Here is a 23,241-nt window from a genome sequence, read left to right on the forward strand (position 1 = left end):
TGATTGTGGCGTTGTCTAGGGGTCGGCAAAGCTCCATACAAACACGATTGTCATCAGGTGCAGGGTTGCAGGAGAGATTTAACTTTCAGCAAGTGTCACACTTTGTTTTTTTTTTATTGTTGTTTTACTGTAATAACACTTGTAACTATGGAATTAATATAATATTATGTAATACATATATGTTATAATAATACTGAATTATATTTATTTGTATAAGGAAAGTGTATTAGCACTATATTATCAACTAATCCATGAGGCTTAATACATTTTTAATTCTGTGCAATTCTTTTCAAATATGTCTTTTTTAAATATTTTACTTTTTGAAAGTAATATTTTACTTTCAATTTCAGAATATGCCATCTGGCTTGTAAGCTGCACTTTGCAACTTTGAAATGGAAATACATCATTTTAGAGATGCTTGGCTTCCATGTGATAACATTGATGTAGACCAGTGATATCATTTCACATTTATATGCAATTTACCTACTTTTTTTCTTCTGTTTAGTAACTTATTTATGTAGTTTTATCAGTGAAGACTTAGTCAAAATTTAGATATAAAATAGCATAAGTTTCACAGCACCTCACTGGGATTTACCTTTGCTTGATTTTTTTTTTTTTTCAAAAATATCTGGAGACATAAATGCAGTCTAAATCAACTATCTTAACAAAACATAAATCTATAGAGTCAGTGTCTGAACTCTTCAGAGCAGAGATGACACTCCTCCACTTCAACTGAACTTTTCTGGAAAACAATAGGGAGCATTGTTGTAGAAGGCATCCACCTTTAATGACTTAAGTAAACACTGTTGTTCCTGCACTCACCATGGAAAGATAACATCCGCTGTGATCACGTAAAACAGCCGAAGCACTTTGAGTGACACCCACTCCTCACCCCATATCCAGCCTTTCTAAATACCTGAGAATATTCTAAACTGACAGGTGAATGTGTGCAGAGGATGTCTCTGTGGGTGAGGGAAAGGGGGACATTTAGGGTTGACACCACTCCAACGACCTGATGCTGAACTTGGACCTGTGAGAAAATAATAGGTTCTCCAATTAGGCCGCCAGTGTCTCCACTACAGGGTTGTTTCTGGAAATCCTACCTTGCCACACAATAATTAGTCCAGAGGTGCACCTCAGCTTGTGGGGACTTGCATTATATGTAACTCCATCTAGACCTGCCTTTCTGCCTGCCGGCTTGGGCCTTTGTTTTCATGTGCGCATTTAATAGGATAGTGTTTTTGCGCTGACTCCTTGCAATTAAAGAAAGAAGAAGAAAATAAAACCCATTGTAATTGCACCTGGATTGTTGGTGTTAAAAGATTTAACAAATATAACAGATTTAAAGAAGTTTAACCAGCTGGTGAAACTGAACAGCATTAGCTTGTTTTTTCTGAATGAACACTTTGTGCTGAAGTTTAAGTGATGAAGGCAGTTAAAGGGAAGAAACAATAAGCTCAGATTCATTTTACTGAACCTGTTATTGTCATTCCTCATGGTTTTAGAGCAGAGGTGTCCAGCTCTAGTCTTCAAGGGCCACAATCCTGCAGGTTTTTCCACGTATCCTTGCTCCAACATACCTGACTCAAATGAATCAGTCACTGTGCAAAACTTCATTGGCTGTTGGGTCCGGGAATTGTGAGTCAGGGAAACATGGACTGACTTTGACTTTCCTTTGTTTGAGGTAAAGGAGGCACCTAAATAGTTAAAGATTCTCGTGCTGTGACTTTTGCTCACCTTAAATGTATCATGATATTTCTGGAATATAGTTAAAGAGTTGTGGAATGTTTTGCTTGTCTTCTGACACTCCTAAACATTGTGACATTGGCCACACTTTGATCAGTCAGTCAATACATACATGCTTACTGGGACAACCATGGTGGTGCAATTAAATGGTCAATTCCAATTAAAAGCCCCCCCCCAATTATCCTTTGATTCAATTGTGCAGTTATTTACTCTCATGTGTACATTTTTACTTATCTTGGAATATTACAAATATGTTCCTAATTTAGCCTAAATTTGGAAAGAGAAACAATCTGAAACATACACAGCTAAGGAAACTGAAATAAAACAGTGTGTTTGCGCCTTATCTTGTAGACTGTAGAAAAAGAACAGAACCTAATTATAAAAAAAAAAGCTCTGAACACTTTATATCCCTTTCTTTTTCTTTTTTTTTTTTTTTGGTTTTACGAAATGCATAAAATATTTTTGATTTTATTTGCAGAGCCCAAAAAGGATAAATGTTTTGTAATAGTCCCAAGAAGTTTGAAGGCTGCTGTTTCTGAGAACAAATGAAGCATACTTCAAGTGTTTGCACAAGGTGTTAAAGCACAGTATGCATTACTCAGCGCTAACTTGCACTGTTTGCTTTAGAAATCATCCGTGCTGGTATCAGGCACTAAAAATACACTCTAGCCTATTACTTGCATGCTCAAGGAAACGGATGAGCCAATAGGTGCTTTATTGGCCATCTTGTTCTTTGTACAGATAAAAATGATGAATGCCACACCATGGAGCGCTTAAATGCTTTGTTCTCTTGAATATGATTTATGGCGAACTTTGACTATGGTTAATACATTCTGAAAAACTCCATTAGTAATGGATTTGCCTGAACTTTAACCTGCTTGATTTAAACACTTGCTCAGCCTAACATGACAGTAATTTGAAAAGTCATTTCAAAGTACATGACTTTAATTTGTCATTGAATTGCTTGCTTTCCAGAGACACTGCCAAACAAACAAGCAGAGCTTGTCAACATGCTTCCAAAAAGTGCTTCAGTGTGTAGCGCTTTTGACCGCACCACAAAGCCACTGCACCATAAATAACACCAAGCAGAATTTTAAATGATAGCTTTTTTTTTGCTTTTTTTTTTTTTTAATTAATAGCATTTAAATACATAAACACACCTGCAAAAATAATTTTATACAAACCTAAAAAAAAAAAAAAGAACAGCAAACAAGCTTACCAAACAAGCATAAATTACATCAGAAAAATACTGCACTTTCCATATGAAACAGTGAGAAATAAAAATAAAACAGTGTTATTAAAACAGTGACAAATCCTTGGGAGGAAAGCAAGTTTGAAGTGTGCGGATGAGTTGCTGACAGGCAGTTCAACTCAGTGTTATGTTAATGCAGGTCTAACATACCGATTGGAGTGCTCATGCAAAGCCTGCAGGCTGAAAATGTCTCTGAGATTTTAAATGTTCAACATTTGCTGTGTATCTCTGGCACAGGCTGTGATTTATTCCCTCAATGGATCACAACAGCTTAAGAGTCTTGATGCCCTTATGGCTGAAAAGACTATGAAAAAAAGAAAAGATTAGGTATGTTTTAAACATTATACATAGAAATTATTTTAATCCAATTTAAAGCAGCAGGTTAAAAATCCTGTTTAACATATACATATATTGAAAAACGCCATATATTTTGTACTTTATACATATTTCTACAGTATGATACAATGTATATCTTGGCAGAAATATTCATTTTCAGCTTTGTAAAACTAAAAAAAAGGCAAACTTTACTGAGCAAATAATGAACATGTATGTACCTTAAAGCTGTACAACTCAGTTCCACTCTAAAAGAAAAGTCTCCTTTTCGAAACTGTACAAGTCTGTCTCTGTTTGACTTTAAAAAATATACTGCATTTGATGGCGGCTGTTTTACCAACACGTTAAAAGCTTTCCTCTGAGACCAACAAGGCACTGTAGCCGTTTCATATTATATCATTTTTGCCGGTAAACTGATTTTAGGATACAAAGATACATGTATACTACAAAAAGGCAGTGTCTGATACTTGGCAGCTCTGAGGGCTGATATGTGTGAGAGAGATCTCAAAAATGAAAACCAGAGTAAGCCGAAGATGTGATATCTGTCACTATGTTGTGATTAAGGCTTGATTGACCTGTTTGGATTTGACAGATTTACACCCCTTATATTATGGTCTTAAGGCCGTAGGATTACCAGTGCAATCAGTGTTTATGAATGTTAGCTCTTTGTATGATACATTTTTCAGTACACAAAAAAAAAAAAATACAAGGCTACACTTGGCAAAGACTGGATGCCGCTACTGTGTATCCAGTCAACTTGCTAAAGCAAATGGCTCTAAACACCACACAAGCTTTGTACGCTGATCCTGAGGCACTATTTGTTTTCAGGTTGGCTTTAGTCTTTGGTTGGTTGCTTCTTGCTTAGCTGGCTGCGTGAGTTTCTGACATTAGGAGTGGCTGCTCCCGCTCAGATCCCTCCATTGCTCTGGTTGGACTGTGAGTTTCTGAGTTGAGATCTCTCGCTTCCAGAGCAGACGTTTCCCCTCCACGAGGCATTGTTGCTTCTCCAGCTGCCCTCCTCCTCTTCTCATCCTCCTCCACCTTCAGTCTTCGCTCTTCGGCCTCTATTTCCTCCGTGGTAGGAATGGAGTTCTTCTTAGGTCTTCCCTTGGGCTTTGTCGGGGCCTCATGACCTCCCTTGAGCACCTAAAATAAGACACAGACAGTCTTAGTGGACTGCTCTGGTAATAAATGGCAGCAGAAGTCAAAGGCAATGCTTGCTATTATAGTAATTAAGAGAAGACGTATTGCTGCTGGCTGCACCTTGTTCACTCATTCATCTTTAACGATTTCAGGTCGTTTTTGTTCTCTGCGTTGTTGACCCTGCTGCAAAAGTGTTTGCTCTCCCCGCAATCATCATCAGTCAAAGCACACTTAGCCTTTGCACACCCTCACTTCCTGCCATTCTGCTATCTACCATTAGTTTTTGTCACTGCGGCCAACAGTGGTAACCAGCAGTATATGAAAGACTTATTTAGCAGTGAAACCCAGACCAGATTTAGAAAAAGTTAAAAAACAACAACAGTTCTGAACATAAAGTAGCTTCCCTCCTTCATTTTCCCCAAGCATTGCCGAGCCTCGACACTTTCATTCCACGCACTCATACAGTATGTTCTCCTTTATTCCCGGGTGCGCCAGGCTTACCATTTTCTTCCACTTCATACGTCTGTTTTGGTACCATGTTTTCACTTGAAGCTGCGTGAGGCCGAGAGACTGAGCGAGGTCTAACCTGCAGAATTACAAAGACAACAGGCAGCGTGTTAGTCTGATATTTTAGCCTTCTGAACTCAGGCTGCTTAAAACATTCTTTTCCTTTACATGTCAGCATGTTTTGTCCTGTTAACAGGACAGCATAAAAATAACAAACGTCATATTATCATCAAAATCTATATAATGGTAAATTGTCACGTCATATGAACCGCTCTTTAAACAGCTGGTTCTCACCAGGAACCCACTAGACTAGTACATTGTTGAAAATGTGTGATGTAAATGTTCAAGGAACTTTCGCTTTCCATCCTAAACAGTAATGCACAATTTTGACATTTTTAACAAGCATTTAATAAGGGTTTGACTGGTAAGCTTTATGCCAAAGATTCCCTTTTACTGTGCTACACGGCGGTTGCAAGACCTCACTGATATAGTTCACTAAAATCTTTGACTCTCACATCAAAGCTACAGTCTGACACAGAACACCTGCAGCTCCGAAGACGTGTTTGAAATGTCTGCACTGAGGTCAGTAATCCAGTCACAACACTGTTAGCTGAATGATTGGGGCTGTTGGAGGAAAAATCCTGAATGCATCTACCACATGTGCTGGTGCATGACTAATTGGGCTATTGGTTGGTGTGTAATGTAAAACCTCAGGAAGCGACAGATAAAGTGAACAAGGCATCCGTGTGTTTAGGAAAAAAGCGGTTATCGATTTTTTTTTTTTTTTGTCTTTCCTTAAGTGGGATTTCCTCTTCCTTGCTCTTCTCAAGGCCTTTAACAGCGAAGATGAAGGGCTTGTTTTACGTCCACCAACCCCGAGGGATTTTATTTGATGGTGAAAGCGGAAGCCAAGACTGAGAAGAACAGCGAGTACAATTCAAAGAACAGAGCGATGAAAAACTCGTAAGAAAAATCCTTGAGAGTCAATTCTGCTACTTTATTCCTAATATGAAGCACATTTCTTCTGTGCATGTGTGAGAAGGAGAGACACAGTGTGTATGAGTGTTATGTACGTGGTTAACAAAGCACCAAACACGGGTGATCAGGCTGTCTTTCAAATTTCACTATCGTGCCTGCAGACAGGCAAGCTGAGAGCAACAACAAGATGCAGGGAAACATAATTGCTGAAAACGACCAAAAAAAAGCCCCAATTATTTACAGTCATTAGTTCTCAATGAAAAGAAACCACACACACTTCCAGCAGAAAAAGCTGCATTTGAGTCCCTCCCTCCAGGCTATTGCAAGGCCCCCATTCTGTCATCCCCACATTTTTTGCAGGGAAAATTTAGCGTGCTATTCATCACCTTTTAAATAATATTGATGATAATAAGGATGGCGACTGGGATGAATGTTAAAGCATGAAATACTATAACTGGGAACTGGATAAAACCATTACTGCAGTATGATAGAAATCTTTTACAGTAATGTTGTTAGTTTAGGTTCCCCTCACCCCCACAAGTAGACATAGTTCAAGACCGCAGACACTCCAAAGCCAAAAGAAGGAGCAGCAAAGATGGGATGTTATCTTTGGATCAAAACAAACCAAAGTAAAGAACATACCACACCTTTGATGTGGTTTTTTAAAAGGGGATTTTTTTCTGTTTATGTTTTTCCTCCAGCTGGGTATTTAATTAATTTTCAACACACTGTCAGAATCGGATATTTTGACAGGATGCTGTGTTTTGGCACAGCTATTCGTATGGGTGGTTGGTTTTGATCACTGGTTTGTACTCTGCCTTAGGGCTTCTTCAGTAAAATGACACATGGCGCCTTTCCAGCAACTCCCAGCAAACCAAGATGCGATATATTTAATAATGCAATGTGGGAGTTTAACCAACAAACAGGAAATAAATTGCAGACGAAACTGGGCCGTTCCAAATGTGCAAATCTTTTTACTTTGCATTGAGCTACCCAGTTCGGACAGAGCAGCTATTGGCATGTTTATACACACACAACCTATTTTGCATAAAGACGCTTATTTATGCTATTAAAGATGATTGATTTACTGGCTTTTGCAAAAACTTGTTGCTTGATGAAAAAAAATTCCACGTGCATTTTGGAACTGCTGCTGTGCAGGTGGACAACTTTTTTTTACAACGTTTATGGTTCAATGCCGCTCTGGATTTTAATGGAAAAATAGCCTGCAGGTAAAAATATAGAAGAGAAGTCCACAATAAACTGGAAAATATGCTCTAACTTCATGTCAGGTCCCAAAAATGACCCACAAATGGAACTTAAGACACAGATATTACCATACACATGACATCATCTTATTGTAGCAAGGTAAATGTACTTTATATACACCTGCACATAAGGGAAATGACTGGCAGTAAATCAGTGTAATACATTTCTGTTTGCTTGTGTTGGCCACTGTCCCCGTTTTCCTGAATGAGGCAGTGTTTCTTTCTCTCTCTTTTTTTTTTTTTTTGCTGTTGGAGAGCTCAGGGTTAAAAACGTTACTCCTGTCTCAACTAGCATGCTGAGGTAATGCCCTGGCTCCGACAAATTCACATTACATGAGACATTCCCCACAGGATAAATCAAAAAATTATGATGCCAGGTTAACTACTTCTTGATAATTGCATGTGTGGCTTTGTGAATGTCCTTGAGTGTGTGTGTGTGCATGTTCTGAACTTTTGATATGCGCTCGTTGGCAGTTAGAGTGCACAACTTGTCAAAATGGTACTGATAAGTGACATTTATATGATTCTGGTAGCTGGTACATCAGGTTTATTTAATAACTCTGCATAACTTTATGCACACCGGTTTCAGTTTAACACCCTGTTTTTTTTTTTTGTTTGTTTGTTTTAAGTGTATTCAGTCGGTGCGTCCTTTTATTCTGTGCACCAGCGTATCTTCTCATATTGCTGAACCTATCTGGTTTCTATGTGTCTCATCCATACTGACCTATCAGGTGTGGACAAGTACTTCTGCTTCTGGAACTTCTTCTCCAGGCCCATCAGCTGCAGCTCGGTGAAGATGGTGCGGCTGCGTCGGGGTTTCTTCAGGCGGGGTGTGCTGCGCTCTGTCTCCGACTCGCTGCTGATGCTGAGGGGCGTCTGGCTGGCCGAGGGCTCGGTGACCCGTGGCAGCTGGGGGGAGATCAGGGGCAGATGGGAATGGACCGCAGCAGGGGAGGACGGTTGCTGTAGGTGGGGTGGTAAGTTGGGCGGCTGACGCGTGATCACTGAGAGGAGCGGGTAGGCACGCAATGAGGAGGAGCCTGGAGGAGCAGAGATGATGAGAAATGCATTAAAGGAAAGCGATTAAAACTAAGACATCTCCTTCTGAGTGACTAACTTTTTAGTGAGCTCTCATGAACTCCTTCAGTCACCTTGACTGTACCATTATCGACTCCCTGTAATGGCTCAGACAGGTTCCTTTTTAATTGGGCAGTGTTTGCTGTGAAAAGCGTTTTGGCTTTGACCTCCTCCATGGAGAAGGCCATGATCCCCATGACGCAGGTAGTGTTTTACACTGATCCCCTGAACCCTTTAAATGAATGGTTATTTTTCAAAGGTTGTTAAAACTGAACTGACTCTCCACCACAAAACCACAACAGCACGGCCTGTCAGGTCAGTTCTGGATAAGCTGCAATGAAATCTAAAGCTGAAATAGAATAAAGTCTTATGCACATTCTTCAATGCTCTTGTGCAACACTCCATACTAACTCACACATGTTCATTTTTAGCTCTTAATATGAGCAGCAAAAAAGCTGCAGACGCCAGAATCAATAAAAAAAAAAAAAAGCAGTGCTTGTCTGGAGCCGAGGCTGGAGGGGATGGAGACCTGAAGGGTGGAAGAAAGGACGCGACGGGTCAACCAAAGTGAATGTAACATGTGAGGCACGGATAAAATCCTCACAGTTTCAAAAAGAAAGCCACTTTCACATATTCACAAGCAAAGAGCACTGAAGCTAATGCAGGGGTTGATAAGAAGCAGGATTGAGGAGAACAGGAGGATACAGGATATAAAAGGCAACAGTGGAGCACTTGATCTCCCCATGAGCCAACAAACAACACAGACGAGCTTACTTGGTGCAAACAGAAAATATGAACCTGGATTTGATTTATAGTTTTTACACACCATACAAATTACTTTGTTGCTTTCTATCACATCCAGCCGTTTTTTAGATATATTTCTGCCTCACATGAAGACCAGTGGAAAGGGAAGCAAATCCACTTCAATGGAAGTGCAACCATTTCTTCAGTCTTTTATTATGGCTCATTAGCACAGAGGCTTACACATAGAAACCATCCAAAATTCCCAGTAACACTTTATTAGATGCATATCAACCATGAGAAAAACATCATCTCTGTATGTAAGTATGCATGCAGTTGCTTGGCTCACACACACACACACACACACACACACACACACACATATCAGATGCTGCCTTGGGCTTGCCATGACATCATGGCAAAGCACTGAGGTCATCACTAATCCCTCAATGTTAGATTGCTGGTTTGCAACAAGTCCAAACAAGAAGCGCTTTTAACGCTGCTAGTATGTCTTTTCTTTTCATTTTTCATTTCTGATGTTCTGTCTTTCTGTCTGTATCTTGTCCATGGTAATGCTAATAAAAAATATTTTTTTAAAAAGTTCATATTTTGACTTTTCCTGAACTAGAATTCGTAGAAGAAAAAGGTCGGCGCTACTCCTGTCTTCAAGATTGAAGAACATATTTCAGTTTGTCCTCACAACTCTTAGGAAATCTCGTCAGCAAAGAGCTCCAGGGTGTCTCCGGACGGTCCCCTCCGCCCTCCCTGAGGGAGTGCAAGAAAGAGAAGAAAGAAGACTGACACCAAAAGGGGGAAATGTCAGCCCTCGTGGTGACTTTCCACTGACAGTGAAGCCAGCTCGCTGACATGTTGTTGACAAGTGCCAGCATGCTGTCAATAGTCTACAAATAAACTGCTTGAGTAGCTGCAGGAACGCAACTCGGCCCCGTGCAGAAGCACACGGATCCTCTTCATAATCTCAGCTGGAATGCAGAAACTGTAACAAGTGCTTAAAGTTACTATCACAGAAGGCTCCTAATAATAGATCAAGGAGAGCAGTTAGGTAAATATTACCAATTAATGCAGACGACTCTCTGTCGATGATGCTTATCATACTGTTCTTAGATATTATCTTTTTCTTTTTTTTCTGGAAAAAAAGTCCTGCATCTTAACATCTACACTTCCTCTTTCTCTTTTCAGTGGAAAGCTGGAATGGATGATACATTGTTTCTGCATGATGTGGACGTGACATCTCACTATTGGCTTAGTAAACTATGTGGTGACAGCAACAGCAGCTCTTTATTTGTCTGGTTTTTTTTTTTTGGTTTTTTTTTTTACTCCCCTTTTCCTTGCCTCGTGCCCACAAATCAAACATTGTCGGAGCAACACGCTGCACGGCTTTCTTTATTTGTCCCGGCTCATCAGGATATGACACATTACAGCAGCGTAATGGCACCTCACATGCTGAGAGTAATTATTATGGCTATTTTGTGGAGACAAACTTGAGCTAAAAGCATTACATTAAATGTTTTGACAATCTGAAACCTGATGCACCCAGAATTCTCCCTGTGGCATAAACCACTTTTAGCACCGATTAATTGCTCATCCCTTTCAGAGTGGGAGAGATCTGACAGCGCAACGGAAACTGCAGGGAGATGACAGATTGTCAAACGTTATCCTAAACTTTAGATGGAAGATGTGTGAACTTTGTGTGTGTGTGTGTGTGTGTGTGTGTGTGTACTTGTGTACGTATGCGTTGGCACTGCTGTTATCAACATTCTGAAGTTGACTTGATTCCTAATGGATGACTTTATCATCTGCAGCAGAGATTAGATTGTAAAATGAGATGAAAACCATTTTGCTCACTTGGATCTTGTCTGTAAGGCTTCACTGAACACTATACCTAACCGTGTCGGGCTTCAAGCTTCATACACTCCTACTTTTTTTTTTTTTTTTTTTCTTAAACATATATTTGTCATTATGTTGTCAGTTGAGATTACGACACAGTTGATCTTAATCTCTCTCACCTCCAACAGAAAACACCACTAAGAGCTCTGCCATGAGTCCTGCTGAGAGATGGGCCTCCAAATGAAATATCCTAACCTGCCATTATGTCGTTCACTGTTCAGCTGCAGGTCAGGGCTCATTGTCTCTGATCCCGCATGACGCGGAACTGACTGAGTATGAACCATTTTCTGCTGCAGAAAATATATTTCCATTAAAAATTCACTTGATTCAACTTATTTTTTTTTTTTTTTTTTTTTTTTTAAATTGACATCCTCATGGCACATAAGTCATACAAGCCTTTACTTATCAACTCCATGGAAGCCACACCATGCAGCATCGCTGTCTTTCAGCGGCCTCCACTGGTAGCAGGTGGTTATAACATCACTTTCTCCACAGAAAGAAAAAGGCAACTTTGCCCATTGATGTGCCATTCAGGGGCCAAGCCACCTCTCTGTGGCCCAGGGACCTGTAAGCTTGCCAGTTTCTATATCAAGCAGTAAAAGCCATTGATGTTGGGGAATATACAGTATCTCACACCCCCGCAGCTACAAATAAGTGATGGGCACAGTGTTCTGATATGCAGGCCGGGTTACTCTATCCATCTGAGAGAGGAAAAAAAGGGTGCCAAAGCTCAGTCATAGGGCTCTCGAGCATACAGCAATCCATATCAGAAGGATGATGGAATTGCTTCTCCTATTTTTATCCAACCATCGCTGTCATCATCAAATTGCAGTCGCTTATTATTTCAGACTTTATAGCAATTATCCTGATGGTTGGAGTTGTCTGGATGGAATTGGATTTACTATCAAGCGTCAACAGAGATGTTGGGGTTTGTATGAGCGCATGCGCTGCACCAAGCAGTCAACTTTGGGTAAGCAGCCTATATAATCTTCCCATTCGTCTAATCTATCTATAGGACATGCATAAGATGATTTAAATTAAAATGGAGCAGAACTAAATGAAGCAATTTGTGATTTTTCAGTCTTAACTGGAGGCGGGCAGGTGCTTTTACGCACGGCGCTTCGAGACGCACGTTTCCAGCAAACATCTTTGCTGTGGGGTCACAGTTACGCTGCTGTGAGTGACAGAATAACGTATCATCCTATCCCTAAACGATACGCAGCTGTAGGACTCATGCTGCAGCAGGAAGGCCTTCGGCTGAACGGAATACTCATATTTATCAAAGCAAATGAAATCAAACAGATCAAAGGTTGCAGCGTTGTAACGACGGGCTTCTAAGAGCCAGATTCCCTCTTTATCGGTCTCATCTGTCCTACTGCCACTTAGCTGACTTTTAACTGCTCCACTTATCAGCTCAGCCATTTATCATTTGCGCCCAACAAAAACCCTGGAGCGTCGCTGACGTTGACTGATTCTCCCGCATGTCTCCGGGTTGCAACACTGAGGGAAGAAGGAGTTTTAGGAGTGAGGAAGGTGAAGTCCCCGATTAAGCAATTAGGATCAGAGAAGGTTTTTATTATCCAATTATATAATTAAGCAAAATGCGTGTTATTTGGTTGATGTGTCAATGTTTTAATTTGCAAGTAACTGTAAATTACGCAGGGTTTATCTGATAACTTTTATATAATAGGCTAGTAATTACCACTTTATGGCACAATTGTTTGTTTATGGGCCAACAAAAGTGTCATAAATTAAACGTGTTTAATGGATATTTCAAACTTTTTGTAACTAACATAATTATCATTTATATTGATCTTGTTCTTAGTATGAAAATTCACATTTCTGGAAATGTTTACCAATTTTGATGCTGAAAATGACTTACATTTTTTTGGTTTTGTCCATTAAAAGACCAAAACATAAAGAGAGATATCTTACCCGAACATGAATGAAGTGGCTTTGGTCGAACAATGAGAGAAGGACACACCGAGTAGAGAGAAAGTTTCTCAAAATAATCACACGTTTCCTTGGAGAGGATCTCGTCAATCATGAAAGTCTTGTAGCGCCGCCTGGCAGCCTTCAGCTGCCCGGGGGAGGAGAGCCTGAGCTCGGCTTGACAGTGCATGATCTGTCCCTGTGCGCCGTGCGCCGCGCTTGCTGCGCCACGCGTCTCTGAGTTGTAAGGATGGCTAAGCTGATGCAGGTCTAACCGTCTGGAGAGGCAACTGGTGGGGTTCATGCGTTTAAATAAGTCATTGTTTAGAATTTAAATTGTAGTTTCGCTTTCCCTGAAGTGTCTAAAGCTGCTGCGCACAGCGCCACAGTGCCAATGAGCCGGCTGCGCTCACACCCTCTGCTATATAAACCATGTAGTCATCTGTAGTACTGCTCCATACTCTCTCTCTCTCTCTCCCTCTCTCTCTCTCTCTCTCTCTCTCTCTCTCTCTCTCAACACGTACACAATGCTGCCTTCCAAACTCTCTACCCGCCCTCTATACAAACCCACACACGCTAAAGAAGTTTTCTCCCTCATATATATGTAAGCTCATGATCTACAACTTCTTTCCATTCAGTTACGAGTATTTTTCCTCTTGTTTATCCCACTGAAAATGATAATTGAAAGAAATCAATACAAATAATATAATATAGCCTATAAAAGAAACGTATACTAATAATTATTTTAAATGACTGAATTAATGTTGCAGCGACTCCTTGTTTCAAACATGTTTATATGAAATATTTGCCTCCATAAAGCAGGTATAACCCAAGGTTCCAACAGGTGAATCGACTTATTGCAAACCGTCGTCGCAAAGCTTGCAGCGTTGTAACGACGACTAGTTTAGTGGCCTATTTAATCTTATTTTTCCACCCCGATACCATAAATCTATTTAAAAGGTGTAAATGTTAAAGGGGTTAGCGAAAGATGTTTTTTTTTTTTCTTTCTTTCTTTCTTTCTTTCTTTCTCTTTCTTTCTTTCTTTCTTTTAACGTCTAAGAAAACTTTATGAAAAGTAATGATGAAATGTGTCTTTTCAGATATATGTTACTATTGTTTTACTTTTTTTAAAGTTTTTTTCTTTGTTATTGTAGTATTTGCCAGTGTTATAAAATGTTTATATCTCTTATTTCTTGGAACTAACAGATACCAACAAGGTTACTTATTTAGTGTTACTACTACTATTACTACTACTACTAATAATAATAATAATAATAATAATAATGATAATAATAATAATAATAATAATAATAATAATAATAATAATAATAATAATAATAACATTAAACAAGGGATTGGAAAACGTTTGAAATTACTGAAACTGGAAAAATAGAATAAAAAAAAAAAGAGATTATTTTGGAAAGCATAGCTGCTGTTCAAGGCCGAACTTGTCAACTTGCTTTCTTTATGAATTACCAAGAAAACTGCCGTAATTAATTTATTATCAATCAGCTACTACACGCACGCGCACGCCGGTGTTTAGAAAACATGGTATACAATTATTTGATTTATTTTTTACACCATCTCCAATAAACTACCGCAGAACCTGAACACCACTTCTCTAAGTTTGCTGTTTTCGGCACAAAGTAAGTTTTCCCCATAGAGAAACTTTTTAGTCAAATCCACAGTGGACTGTCGGCCACGCGCTGGTGGAGCTGATGGAGCTGAAGTTAGTGAAAACAGCCTGACAAGTTAAAGGCTCAAGTTTTCCTCTAACGAATAACATTGTCACATGCTACGTTTTCTTTCTGTTTTCTAAAAATTGCTTTTATTTTTCCCTCTGTTGTTCTAAAACTCTTTTTTTTTTTTTTTTTTTTTTTTAGACTATTAACAAAATAGAAAAAATAAGTTGCATTTGTAGCAGCTTAGTTGGTTATACCTGCCAGAGATGATTGCTTTAAAAGTGGAGAATATTTCAGTGAATTCGCAACATTTGGATAAAACAGTCACTAGTTTATGATGCAGACGCAGGCCGGCGGAAATAGTTTTTAACATAAACAAATAGTTGCTGTCTTAAAGAAAAAACAATTACTTGTAGTTAACAGAAATTAAACGTGTGTTTGAAACCGCAGTTGTTGGAAATGGAGGATTATAGAAGAGGAAACACGGACCTCTGTCTGGGAAAACTTGGCTTCTTGCTCGACGTTTGATGGCTTCATCTAGAAGATGAGAAAACCGGCTGTCCTGTTTGTGGAGTAGTTTTTTTTTTTTTTTTTTTTTTTTTTTAAACTTCTCCCATCGTCATCTTGTAAAAAGTGCACATGGGTGTCAGCTGCATATTTTTCATCCAATTTTAATACTGATAATATAGCGATTTAACCTCGTGGCATTAATAAATTGCTTATTAGTCCACAGAGGCTTTAGTGACCAACTTTCAGTCGGACCGTGAACTCAACAACCCGGCGGCGTTAAACACTGCATCCCGACCTGCAGGGATCTTGTCACTTGTTCGGCGTGGGGAGGCCGGTGGGAGAGGAGACTGGAAGCTCTGTGGAAGTGGATCAGTCCAGGAGATACGAGTCTATGCAAGTCCACGCAGCAGCGGCTACCGAGTGGCCTCTCTAATCCACCCGCTGCAGGGCAGGAGACGCCAGGCAGATCAACCAATTAAAAGAGTTAAGCCACAAGCCAGAATTATAACAAGAGCCTTCCTAGTAGAGTATGCTACTCACCAAGGAGAGGATCCTCTCTATTAAAAGTGATTTGGGAGCATCAGGATGCAATGAGACACTCAGAAAATTACCGGTAACACAGAGCTTAGTTGAAAAGGTGCAAATACTGCTCCACTATTGGACACTGGGAGGTTTATTAAAGGATATACTTGTCAATACTGTCGGTGTCAGTAGCAGAAGCACTTTCTGAAGGGTAGATAACAACCCCAGCTGAGACATTAAGGGGTTTGATCACCATTTTGTCAGAAGAACACATGTAAAAAGTACTAATTCTGGGATTCCCCCCCCCTAAACCAACCTTTCATCTGTTAACTGACCAAACCGGCTTCATTTAACCTTCAGAAAGAGGCAAGAAATAAACCAGAGCACATGTATGTTGCAAAGTGAAAAGAATGGGCGGCAGATCCATGTCAACACTTGAAGGCATCCTAAATAGCAAGGTCAAACATAGGAGCAGGTCATGTGGCCGAGATATATTTAACATCTTAATTGATTCAATAAATGGATGTGTGTGGCGCCACCTGTAGATTACTCATGACTGTCTGCACAAGCATATTAGTTACACTTGGTGTATTTATAGGAGTAGATAAGGCCATGTGTGCATGCATTACAGCATGTAGCATCAACATACAATAGCCTATTTAGCTGACTTAGGCACAAACACAAGCAGCTATAAATAGTCTTCATATTATACAGCTGAGCTTCTACATTGCAGTCAGATGAATGACAGTGCAGCAATTGAATGAAAAGAGCTTTATAATAAGAAGAAAAAAATTAAAACAGTATTTTACAGATTAGAGTTAAAAAAAAAATCCAGAATAAAGCATAATTAAAGCCCATTTCTGAAAAGAGCAAAGTCAACACATCTAAAAATTACAAAAAGTTGGTGCCTTGTTGCTGTTCTGGTGTTTTGTTGCTGGTGAAATCTGTAGCTGAGACTGTTGCTCGTTTTTGCAAAAATACCTGAAGTTTTTGTTTTTTTTATCTTCTAAATTCTGTGAGCACCATTTAAGTATTACTTATGTAACATAAAAACTTGCCAATATCCTAATTTTTCTTTTAGATACATCATTTTCTTTTCTCACTTTTCATCCAAAGTTTCCAACCAGTCTCGTCGGAATTTTTGTCCTCGCTCACATAACACAATCTGCAATTTTGTCATCAAAATGTTTGCAATATCTGTGAGAAAAACTCACATGAAAGTGTTGAAATTTAAAAACACCTTTAAAAAAAACAAAAAAAAACAGGCATGAATTATAAATGTTCAAACTGGTACAAACAACCTGAGTGTACACAAAGATTTTGCCAACATCTTTCTGATCTTTTCTTTTTTGAGAAAACTGTCCATTTTGTGGGAAATCTTAGTACAACTCAGTATCGATGCCATCTGTTGTCGTAGCCACGGTTGCTCCCCCTTTCTTCATAATGTCTGTTTCCGCCTCTGTTGTCATGGTGACGGTTTCCGCTCCAGTCCTTTTGGTGATGGTGGGGGTTCTCCCGGCTGTGTTGCTGGTGACGTCCAGAAGCCATCTCGTCCCCGTATCGCTGGCTTCTGCCACCGCCGCTTGTCTGGGGTGGATGATGTCGGTAGGGGGCATTGTCCTGATGCCTTTGGCCACTTCCGGAAGAATTGCCCGCTGCAGACGACTGCCGCCGCTGGGACTTAGAAAAACCAGCATTCATCTGCTCAAGCTGCTGCATGTGGAGCTGCCACATCATGTTGTTCATCTACAGATTAGAAATGACAAATAGCAGGTTATATTTCCATTCCCATGACGTCGCACATACACATTTGTTATTATAAATCATATTAAAATCCGAAAAATAACCTTACCACAGCATGCTTCTGCAGGCTGTCAGGGGATGAGAAGGATCTCTGCATTACAGGTGGAGGGGTGTATGGAGGCGAATTAAACTGGACTGGCGTTCTGTTAGAAATAGCAAATAACTGTCAAAGATTTGGCACAACATACACAGAAAAAAAATAAATAAATAAATAAAAAAAACAAACATAAAAAATTGATAAGACCAAGACATTAACATATCCAGGAAAAGTCTCTATCAAAACTTTTCATTTCAGTAAGATTATTTAATTCGTTCTCTTCTACCGTTTTAGCACCCCTAAAACTGAGACTTCTGCAGAATGCCACTGGCCCAGCTGTAAGTCAAACACTCTGGGAATTTGTTTCAGTTTGGACATGAAAAACACTTTTAGGGACAATGATGCTGTGGCACGTTTGTCACTTGGGATCTGTGCTACTTCCATTACAAGTGGAGGATTTCTGTTGGTGAAAATGCCCTTAAGATCCATGAAGTCTATCCACCTCCCCTGTGGAAGGCTTGTCTGACAAAATGCAAACGTTTTACAGGTCACATTGGTTCATGTCATGAAAGTAAAGATAAAATTAGATTAGATCCAAAGGTGTTTGTTTTCTTTTTTACATTCAAAGAAGAAATATGACAAATGATCTGAAATGCCCGCTCATCGGTCTTGTTAATCCACACAGAACAGATGGACGGAAGGTCTGTTGGACTAATGTATTTATAATTAACCATAAAGTTACAGTATAACCTTTATCTGTATCTATCCTTGTCCAGAGGCAGACAGTTAATTTATTTAGTTCTAAACCTGCAACAATGAAGAACAATGTGATTAAGTCTGTTGCTCACTGACATAAAAGAAGCTTGGATGGAGCTGCAAAGTGAGCGAGAGGAAAAATACAGTCTGCCATGGTTTATCATGATACATATAACACAACTGCAAGGTCAAAATTTCTCTCTCATCAGAAGAAGAAAAAAAATGTCATCAATGTGATGACATCAGTTATTCAAAAGCAGGGGGAAAAAAAACAAGCCCTGCCATAAAGCTCAGTTGTCAAAGTATTTTATCATCTAATCCTAACTGGTGAAGGGAGGGAGGTCCTTTCCATAAAGTCAGGCAGGCTAGTCCAGCTTACACACCTGCACACAAGTTACAGATGCTGTATAATTTTCACATTAGGTCCCAGTAACACAAATCATACAAAAGGGCCCTCTGCAGTAGGAAAATCCAAGAAATGAATATGATCATCATGATGAAATAATGAAATAATTATCATGCCATTTTATTCATGGTGCTGCGATCAGCACTGACAGGAAGTCCAGAAAGACTCAAACATGTCCAGTGCCAGGAGACAACGTCCACTGTTTACAGTGATGAGATCGTTTGCTGTCATGCAAGACGTGACGAGAAATCGGTGACAAAGACAACAAAACAGGAGGGATATTACCTGATTTACGCTTTCTTTCCACAAATCTACTTTTCTGATACATATATTTACAAAGTAGTAATGACGGGTTAACTTGTGGGTTGTAAAAATCTAACGGACGAGAACAGACTCCCTCAGACTGGCGTTATTGACTACATTTATCATCAGGTTTAACACAGAAGCAGAATTAGTTCTGGTACTAACATCCACTTGAAATTTTGGCCTGTGACAAGCCGAAGTGCATTAAAATCATATCGTAAATTAGTACCAATATAAATGTACTTGTCAGCATCTGTATACATCTGTTTTTATGAACAACTACAGTAAGCATATATTCACCAAACCAGAGTACAATTGAGTGATTATAATCTCATTTTTTTACTCAGACTGACGAGCATCTGGCTGCCAAGTTACTTCACCTCTGGTTTCATAAAAACCAGCATGAGCATCCCAGTTGGTAATCCAGCAGAGAACAAGAATGAGAGCTACATGTGGTGCTAACAGGGTATGAATGCTGATCCAAGTTACGGCTGGGAGGTGTGAAAGAGCTACAATTCAGACTAATCGTCTTTATAACAGTCTTACCTCTGGCCGTGGGGGTTTGGGGTATTTGCAGGACTTGAATTCTGAGAGTTCCCAGGACTGTTGCCATGGCTACTACCTATGATGGGATGGAGAGAATAAAAAAATTAGTACACGTATAGTCTATGGTCTCTTTTCTGTGATGCTAATAGCTAAAACTAGCTGTAACAATACAAAAAGAATAACTCCTTAATAGGTAAATACGACTTAAATAATGATATTAATTCTACGTTTTTACTTTCAGATTTGTGTACAAACATTAGTAGAGGCTGAGTAAGACTCTTTGTTTGAAATACCTGACAATGCCATCCTTTACCCGTCTGGAAAAGCTGCAGTTTTTCACACCATCATATACTTTAATTCTTTTTATAAAAACACTTACAAATGGGTGTACTGGGAGGGGCGGTGAATGCAAAGAGGATTTTTCAGAATGGTGGTATTGGTGCTTCTGAGGCAAAGGCAAAATGATTCCACACTGGTTTTGAAAAAGAAACTTATAATAGCAACATGAACAAATGTGGACTGGAATGCAGCTGCTCTCCTACCACTGAAGTACTTCACAATAAACTCTAGGTGGCAGCAAAATGCCTCTTCTCAACAGGGAAGTTTAAATGGTCACCAGTTCTCCACCCTGGCACAAAAACATGACGAAAATCCTTTTTGTTTTGTGCATTTTAATATAAATATCAGTTTTTATGTTAGTCAACTTCTATAAAGATAATTTTAATCCACTGAAATAATGATTTAAAGAACCAGTGTCACTGTGTGAAACCAAACTTTGTGTTGCATCTGGCAAATTTTCCTACTCTGGATTATTTTAAATCTTTTTTCATGTTAATTATCTACTTTGACCTGAATATACAGTCATGGAAAAAATTATTAAAACGCCTTTGTTTTCCATACAAATGTACCTTTAGTTACAGCAGGCATTAAAAATGAACATAACATTTTGGCAGTCACAACAGTCTACTCTCATCCACCTTTTCTGGAGAACTGTGTGTAGACGCTGTGAAAAATATTTAGTCAGAATATTTGATAACTCCCACTTGAGCAAATTCCACTTCTTTCAACATTTTCCAATTGATCCCAGTCGCCGTGATTCTCGCCTGTTCTTCATCCAACCAGATGTCAAAAGTGCACCGGTCTTAATTTCTAAAAAACACACCTGTGGATAAGAACCAATCAAAGGTAAAGACCAACACCATCTGTGGTCTTTTTAATCACAGCGTCATTATTTTCTTAGCTGAATAAAATACACAGAAGATGCAGTCAGATATTCAGAGATAAAAATCAAAGTCCAAAGTCCTTCACTTGTGAGATGTTTGGCGCACCGGTGCGCACAGAAAAAAGTTAGTTGCACTCTAGAGCTCAGTTATGGTAAAAGAGCTGGAAAGCACAAGACATTGTTGTTTACCTGATGACTAGAGAGAAGTATTTTAATCACTAATGCTATCTTAAAACTAACTCACAGCATGCACACCCACACAAATGCCAAGTATTTTGCATGTTTCTGACATTAGTACATTGAAAGCATCTGATCTCACAGTATGCAACACATTTCAGGCACCTGGCAGCAGTGAAGCAAGGCTGGAAAACAGTTTGGTGCACTGCTGCACATGTACAGATTTATATATTTCCAGAGTTATAAAAAGGAGCATCTAAAACAAAATACCCTATAAATTTAAGAGAAAACAGATATTTTACAAACTATTTGATTCTTTGTGTAATTTAATGGTCAGAGAGAAACCTCTAATGTTTACGCATCTGTACCAATAACTTAACATGTACCATATTTTTAATAAAAAATGTTCTTCTAAATATATTTAAATGTACTACAACTTTACCAAAACTGTCATTAGTGTTAAGCTTTTTACTAAAGGGATATTTAATTTAAAAACAAGTAAAAAAATAATACAGATACAGTGTATTTTTCTTACTGTTATTTGAAGGAGTATTAAATCAGGATATGAATCAAACATGCATAAGTAAAATACTTGAGAATATATGCAAATATAATTATATATATATACACATATATATATATATATATATATATATATATATATATATATATATATATATATATATAAATATTTAAGTGCAAGTTAAAACAGCCTCTAATGACAGTTTAAAAAAGACAGTTTAGGATTATTAAAATGCAAAACAAAAGCTTTCAAAATGCAAAGCCTGAGTTTATAAAAGATGCAAATCAAGTAATAGACAGGTGGAGCTCCACTGTTTGACTTAAATAAAACTGAAAGTAACAAGGTCACAGCGGTCATATTCCAATTAACTCACAGATATTTACAGGAAGAAGAGGGTTGTGTATTTAGTGGTTATTGGAGATGACCGAGATTGATCATTTATATTATTTTATTTTATTTTCAAAGGAGATGTGTTTATTCTGAAGGAGATCATCAGGCTTGCAGCCAAATCCCCTGCAAACAGCCTTAAAACTACTTCAAAAGTGATTTTGTCACATGCTGTTATGAAAGTAGGATTTGATTAGAGCAAAGTTGAAGTTTGGTAAAGGTTTGTTTCTACCAAAAGTGAAGCATAGCTCTTTGGGAATATGTCATTTGCAGTAGCGCAGGTGCTGAAACAAGTAAGATTTCAGGAAGAATTTATCTAGTCATCCCTGTAATTGCAATCCATGACAAATGAACAAGTTCACAAACTGGTATGAAGTATTCTTGGTTAAGTCAAACTATTTTCTTGACACGTGTCCGGTGCTTGTGTTGTGAGGAATAATTTTACAGGTTTAATCTCACCTGATCTGAATTGTACGTGGATGTTCCTTCCATAGAGAGGTGTCCCGTTCAGTAGTTGCATGGCGTAAGGCACGGACACTTCATGTTTGTAAACAACAAACCCGAATGTTTTCTGTTTCCCATCCAAGTCCTTCGGGATTTTAGTTCTGATGAGAGGTCCTGCCTGTAAACACAACCACTGTCACAAGAAAGCTTTTACCACACAACGACGACGGTCCGTTTAAAGAAACAACCTTAATTCAAACCGCTTTATTAATGACTATTAATGACACATGACTATAAAATATATGTGATCAAATCAGCCTTCCTCTTCCGAAATGGCCATTTTTGTAACAATGTCAACAGGAAGCTTTCTGTATGTTAGCATTAGCGTTAGCCTGTTAGCATAAACAAACGTTTGAAAAGCTGTAACCAACAACAACAGCACCTGTAGAAATAGCTCAAATAAAAGCTCCTCCGTTACTCTTGCATCCAAATTTCTTATAAAAAGAGTTCGGTCCGTTTCGTCCTCTATCCCCATTGTACCGGAGTCAAAAGTCTCCTCGTAACACCACGGCTAGCTAACGCTAAAAAACTGCGACACTCAAACGGAAGGCCTGCTATGACGTATAGAGAAAGGCAGAAACAATTCTTTTACGACACTTAGATTGCGCTATGGCACACACGCCACACTCACTTCTGGGGTCTGGGTCTGGGTCGCAAAAACCAGCGAGATATCCAAGGTGGGTTGGAAATTAAATTTAAATACCTTCAGTCTTGAAGCTTGACGCTATATATATATATATATATATATATATATATATATATATATATATATATATATATATATATATATATATATATAAAGAGAAATATATGTGTGTGTGTGATACTGTAAGGTATGCAGCAAAAGCAATGTAAGCAGAAGTTAATTTACATTGTTATTGTTAAATAATAGAAACTACACATAGACAGATAGATAGATAGATAGATAGATAGAATTATGCTTTCTTAGTGCAGAACCTTATGCAAATTTCAATGGTGTTT

At 38.8% G+C, this 23,241-nt stretch overlaps 2 protein-coding genes across 2 annotated transcripts; both read right to left on the reverse strand.

The window, feature by feature from the left end:
- Positions 1-4,192: 4,192 nt before the first annotated feature.
- Positions 4,193-13,072, reverse strand: barx2 (BARX homeobox 2; the record flags this gene model as incomplete). The annotated part of the gene is made up of 4 exons (XM_079246520.1): positions 4,193-4,477; positions 4,976-5,060; positions 7,949-8,264; positions 12,886-13,072. 4 exons carry the CDS (start codon positions 13,070-13,072, stop codon positions 4,193-4,195), a joined length of 873 nt encoding a protein of 290 aa, XP_079102646.1.
- Positions 13,073-16,015: 2,943 nt separating this feature from the next.
- On the reverse strand, positions 16,016-22,784 carry rbm7 (RNA binding motif protein 7). Its single transcript, XM_079245849.1, has 5 exons — positions 22,643-22,784; positions 22,216-22,378; positions 19,448-19,523; positions 17,449-17,542; positions 16,016-17,342 (listed from the first exon to the last, which is right to left on the reverse strand). Exons 1-5 carry the CDS (start codon positions 22,733-22,735, stop codon positions 16,986-16,988), a joined length of 783 nt encoding a protein of 260 aa, XP_079101975.1. The 5' UTR covers positions 22,736-22,784; the 3' UTR covers positions 16,016-16,985.
- Positions 22,785-23,241: the final 457 nt, after the last annotated feature.

Source organism: Telmatherina bonti, assembly GCF_933228915.1.
Source record: "Telmatherina bonti genome assembly, chromosome: 9".
In the NCBI taxonomy this organism is placed as follows: domain Eukaryota; kingdom Metazoa; phylum Chordata; class Actinopteri; order Atheriniformes; family Telmatherinidae; genus Telmatherina; species Telmatherina bonti.